This window comes from Andrena cerasifolii, chromosome 7 (assembly GCF_050908995.1).
Source record: "Andrena cerasifolii isolate SP2316 chromosome 7, iyAndCera1_principal, whole genome shotgun sequence".
NCBI lineage: Eukaryota > Metazoa > Arthropoda > Insecta > Hymenoptera > Andrenidae > Andrena > Andrena cerasifolii.
In genome coordinates this window covers 5,819,959-5,825,958 of record NC_135124.1, presented here as the reverse complement: position 1 = coordinate 5,825,958, position 6,000 = coordinate 5,819,959, and the positions used below count along the sequence as shown (strand labels likewise).

Below are 6,000 nucleotides of genomic sequence, written 5' to 3'. Positions count from 1 at the left end.
TTGGCAATTGTTTGGTCGGATACTCCAAACAGAAAAGGGCAGTAGCTTGCACAGAAAAACAGCAACATATTTGGCGCACGACTGTCCGTAAAAGTACAGATTTGCTTGAATTGTGTTTTATCGTAAGGAAACCATGATTTAAATTTCTCATTGTCAATAGAATCAATATCATTCATATCAAATACAGGTTTGTCTGTGGGCTATGCTGACAAAAATGTAATAGAAATATGGGCTGGAAACTGGTTAAACTTAAGTTAAAGCACGTTGATTGGTGCTATATCTTTTGTTTTAATGAGTTTATTGCTGTTACGTGTGTTTTGACAAGTACGGTGACTTTAATTACAAGAAATGCAATCAGGCTAGCCATCTGACGACAAATCGTAACGTATCGGGTGCTACAATGGCCGGCTGCTTCATGGGCCGATTGCTCTCTTCTACTGATCCTTCTTAAGGCTATGCATCACCACTGTCATGTCCCTGTCTTCTTGCGTCTGATCTGCGTCATCCCAGCCCCACACTTCATGGCTGCCGTCACCACTTCTTTTCACTTTTTTCTGCACCAGGACACTGGGTACCATTTTCAAATCGTACGCCCAGCCGATCTTCGCGAACATGTCAATAAACGCTGTCGTTATGTTGAATCTGTAGTTACCCAGCTCGGACGTCTTGTAGTCCCACGGGAACACGTGATGATAATTGTGCCAGCCCTCCCCGAATGCCACGAGAGATACACCCAAATTCTCACAGGGATTGATGAATCTGAAATCAGCGATGGGTTCTATAAAATAGTCTTACTTTTCTATTGTCTCTGCGATACATATGTTGTATTTGAAGAGAGAAAAATAATCGATTAATCGAAGTTCCAACCTGGAATTCGTTTGCTCGATGATCCTTCTAATACTTCGTTTCCCAAATGTTAGTATTAAGTCTAATAGAGTGATTTTCAGCCACAGAGCATGTCGCCATTCCTGCACACCGTTCTAAAGCTCTCACCAAAAGGAATTGAATACTACCTATAGTTTGATTTTCGAGAGTTGACACCTGGCGGGTCCCTCGGACGGACCGTGGCCTAAGCAGAAAGTGGAAGTGGGCGTTGCCACGTTTTGCGGCAGATCAGCTGTCTTTTTCTATCTTCAAGCGCAACTGCGTTTCTTCCACCTTGGCAGGAACTTCCTACCCGCGACAGTCCCTTCATCCATTCCACAATGAAGTATTATGCAGTCGTGCATAGTTTCACATTAATCTTTAGTTTTAGCTTTTAAAATTCGTTGACTTTCAGAAGTATTACTTGAAGAAGCAATACCTAATTAAGCTTTCATTAATTATTATATTGATTGATAAATTCTCCACTACTGTTCTAATGCAGTACATATACCTTATTAAAATGTATTTGTATTTAATATGAGACAATTTTTAATAGCCAGTAGCAAAGCTTAATAGATGTCTTTTAATAATGATAAACCGTATCTTCAATTTCTGTTCTATTTTCTGTTAGGATCCAGGTTTTGTGCTGGTTTTCTCTAAATATAGTCATGCAAGAGGTAGCAGGGGGCACACTTAGCGGCCAGTACCCAGCAGAGTGTCGGGTAAGACCCCGCTGAGGGACTTCACACCTAAGTCACTATATCTCGGATAGGCACTATATCTGTCACTATGGAAACGGCGTTGGTTGGGCCCTCTCGAAAAGGATAGCGATAGATGCCGCACAAAGGAAACAATAGGTAGGGTCTTGTAAGGACCGGTAAGGACTTACGGCCAGAGTTGGGCAAAATGTAATCTAATTACAAATTATAAATTACGATTTGTAATTTGTAATTAGATTACATTTTGCCCAACTCTGCTCACGACTAAGTAGTGGAAAGCTATTGGTCAAGAGGCAGGGAGTAGGGTGAATACCACGTAGGAGAAAGACCCTTAGCGGACAAGCGGCAACATCGCAAATAAGCCAGCTCCGTCCGAGGTCCCAACTCTCGAAAATCAAACTATACTACCATTTTCAACTTGAAAATTAGATGGGCATATCTTCAAAAAATGCTCCAAAGCACATAATTTAATCAGGTAGCCAATTTACATCTGTTTAAAAGTACTTGGTGTGAAGGAAAATCTACTAGTCGTAATCAATATCTCTGTGGAGTATAGGCGAAGATTCCAAGTGTGTCTTCCATGCTTCATTATCAGGGCCGTATTGGCTCGCGACGTTTGCCTCCTTTCCCACGTTCACACACTTTTACTAAAATCCCAATATGTAGGTATTTAGTTCTGTCTGACCTAGAAGCACGCGAGAAGTGACAAACGCCGATTTTAATACGGTTTTGAAAGGAGTTCTTACAAAAATATTTGACACGTATTTTTTTAGCTGCTTACATCCATGTTAAACGGGTGAAATGGCCGTCAATTTGGGAACGGGAAACCTATATGTTCGAATATCTCGAACAAGGCCGGCTTTAGAGGGGGGGGGGGGGGGGGGAGACAGGGCGGCCGCTCGGGGCGCCACTGTATGCGTTTATTCATTTATATCCGTTCCGCTAATTGGTTTTCGTGCTCTTGGAGGGGCGCCATGATAATCTTGCCCGGGGGTGCCAAATTTGCTAAAGCCACCCCTGATCTCGGAAACTATTAATTGTGCATTTATTTATAAGGAATTGAGCTACGTGATGATTCCAGAAAAATCGATTCTTTTAAATTCCTCGGCAGTGATAATGCAATTTCCAATAAATTTGTGTGTGAAGACTATATACCTAAATGCAAAATAAGGATCATTTGGAATTTTGATTTTTGCATTGTAAAAAAAAAATGATTACATTTGTATCTTATATTAAAAAAATAAGAACTTGACAATTTTTAATGCATGGGTTAAGCTGAATGATATGAATTTTAAGCGCTACTAACTTGTCATATGGTTTGTTGCCGTAGAGGTGGGCTGCAGAATTGACCAACCACGTGACGTTCAGTGTGTAAACATAACGCAAAATCGCGGGAACGAAGAAAGCATTCCACCACGTCTCGTTCCAGCATACAACTGGTACAACAGTTGGCATAACGAAGCACAACAGGGGCATCAGGACATTGTAATACCTGTAAGTAGATTAGGAAAGATGTTAAGTCAAATCACAGTTTATTTTTTCCATGAAAGATAAATATAGTGGTGGATGAAGCTGTTTGCACATTAAGGAGACTAAAATAATATGTGTTACAATTTCACTTGTTATTATTACTACACTTATGATTTTAGTAAAAATTAAAAAACTAGTAAAATGTAATGTTAAAAGAATATGCGAGAGTTGAAACTTTTACGGGGAGAAATTTAACAATTAGTAAATTTAAATGTTTATGGAAAAACTGTAGCATAGGTATAACAATTACGGAATTCGAATATTGTATCTACAAACTTTCACAATTGATTTTCTTAAAAAATGTTACTCGGCAGTCTTACTTTACTTTTACTCGAAGTATTCCCTTTTTCCAGTTGTATAACAATTTATGCATCTCTGCTTCCTGTATAGCGCGGCGCAAATAATAAAGAACTTTTCACTAAAAACGGTGTCCCCAACAAAGACTTAAACCTTAAATATTTTTTTCACCAATAAAATTACTCGATTCTTTCGCTATAGCTTCCCTACTGTACAAATATCGTTTTCGTCCACTGTATATCACATTTTAGCACTCGGGAAAAAAATTTTTTTTGACGATGCAAGTAGAAATAGCAAACGAATCTTGGAGAAGATTATTATTACATTCATGCACAAATTAGAAGAGCAAACCTAATATCAGGGATGAAAGAAATTTGGTGTATTTGATGTAATAAAATTTCTAGTTAATGTGTTACTATAATACCATAGCCTGCCCCCAAATGTATAGAGAAGCGCAAATCAAAAAACAGAAGATTGTGCGAACTTTCCTAAAGTTTATAAACAATTTCCAAATTCGTTCGTGATACTTCCTCATCCTTTTGGGGCTAATATACGGAAATCCCCCAGTTGCATTTGTTAACCACATACTAATTGCTGAACACCTATAAGCGCCTACCGCATACACAGAACGCAGATATGCGTTCATAGTATCAGCAAGATTAAGATTTAAACCACGGAAAGCGTCTTTCTCCTATACAATTAACATACGCATAAAGATGATGAAAAAACGGTCCTACCTTTTCTGGAACGCAAGTACGGGATTTTTTTCCAGATCGCTAATATCGACCTCTTTGCCTTTCTCCTTGACATCCGGATGTTTTCTACACAACAGCCAACCAACATGCGCAAAAAAGAATCCTCTCTTTACGTTATAAGGATCTGCATTTGTCTCGCTAAATTTATGATGAACTCTATGATCCCTGGCCCAGTGAATTACAGGATACTGTCGAGAAAAAAAATCGTAAACAATTAAATCAGGGCCATTTGATTCTAATTGCAATATATTATATTATATAAGTATCCAAGACAATTCATCCATTACAATCATTTAGCGGATCGTTCTGAATTGATGTGCCGCTTGAACGTTGCATGAGTTATTACAAATAAATAATGTGGAAGGTAAAGAGAATTTGCGGTTTCGATTTTAATTTCCTCATCTTCCATTTTTCTTTTTAATTTTATTAATGATCGACTTAGGTACTTCTCACACTTATTCGAAATAATCCCGTGCTTATTTCAGCTCGAGTACTCGAGTTCATTTCAAATCGATTTATTGATCGTACGATAACAAGTTCATGTTACGAATCTCTTTATGGGCGAATCCAATCACTTACTTGGAAGGCTGTGGTGTTACAGATCATCAGTAGGACTTGGAGCGGCCACTTTGCTTTGTAGGACTTGTGTGCCCATAATCTATGAGCACCAGCTGTGATTCCGGCAGCACATAACATGTACAGGGCAATTGCTGCAAGTAAAAACAGCATGAAGGAAGAAATATACGATATGCACATCTCTATAGCTTAAAGTGAAGGTTTCCCTTTTCATTCTGCGACGTCCACCTTGCGGGCGCCACGAGGGATCGATGGGGACTCTGCCGGCAGACTCAGTCAAGACACAGGGTTCGATCAAAAGAGTTACATTGCACTGACTAGACATGTTTGCTATTACGTACAGTTCTTACTACACCGTGTATCGAGGTATTTTTCATGTATAACTGTTTTCCAGGTATTCTGAACTGATTCCCGGGAAGAAGAAAACCGGCGACTGTCAGCGAAACCAGGGAACTGACCCAGATTCTTCCTGAAGGTAGGCTCTCACTACGCCTCGCCTCTGGTTATTTTATTCCTCCTATGATTTTTTGATGTATTTTGACAACTTGACTCACACTGCGCCTCGTCTCGCTTCGCCTCGCCTCGGCGCAACTTCTTTTCGCACTCACATCTAGGCTCGCGTCGCCTCGGGTAGTAGTGAGAGCCTTCCTTAAGACACTAACTCGAAAATTTACGCGCAACAATATGTGGATAATTTTAGGCGTCGTTATTCACGATCTAGATGATTTCTCATCAAGTTTTTTACTCATATCAATGACACTTCGTTAGAATTCGTCCCACCGCTATTCAGTTTCTACTTCGACATTTCTTTAAAAATTATCATCGAATCATTAATGTCGCTCACCGAAGGCGGCTGTCATCAATTTGGCGGAAGTGAAGAGGAGGTATGTTCCGTAAAGTGCTGCAACATGAAGGTACGCGAAGACAATCACGGACGGCCAAACGATGCGCATCTCGTATTTCTTCTTCGGCGTTTTCATCACTACGTCTTCCTCGAGCGTATTGTTTTCGAAAAGCACACTCGTCGGGGTACTTGTGACATATGGCGCCATTTTTGCTTTATTCTTGAGGACAAACGTACACACGAATAGACATTATACTGGACATTTTTTTTAACATACAAAGCTACGAGTGATTGGGAAAAGTAGCGACATGGGGATTTCATCGAGAAACTGGAGGAATGTAATATTTCTTCCATTTTGCACACATAGATTCGTTCGCACGTATAATGGAATGTCACAACTATAGAATCACCGATT

The 6,000-nt window shown here is 39.7% G+C and overlaps 1 protein-coding gene across 2 annotated transcripts; it reads right to left on the bottom strand.

Annotated features, from left to right (window-relative positions):
• Window positions 1–281: 281 nt before the first annotated feature.
• Window positions 282–5,833, bottom strand: LOC143371517 (acyl-CoA Delta-9 desaturase-like). 2 transcript variants are annotated; one of them, XM_076816756.1, is made up of 5 exons: window positions 5,586–5,827; window positions 4,745–4,875; window positions 4,148–4,353; window positions 2,890–3,075; window positions 282–759 (listed from the first exon to the last, which is right to left on the bottom strand). In XM_076816756.1, the coding sequence occupies exons 1-5, from the start codon at window positions 5,791–5,793 to the stop codon at window positions 435–437; spliced, it is 1,056 nt and encodes a 351-aa protein (XP_076672871.1). In that variant the 5' UTR covers window positions 5,794–5,827; the 3' UTR covers window positions 282–434. The 2 variants fall into 2 exon arrangements, with proteins under 2 accessions (XP_076672871.1, XP_076672872.1); XM_076816757.1 differs by lacking the exon at window positions 2,890–3,075 and having other exon boundaries at window positions 5,586–5,833.
• Between the last annotated feature and the right edge of the window lie 167 nt (window positions 5,834–6,000).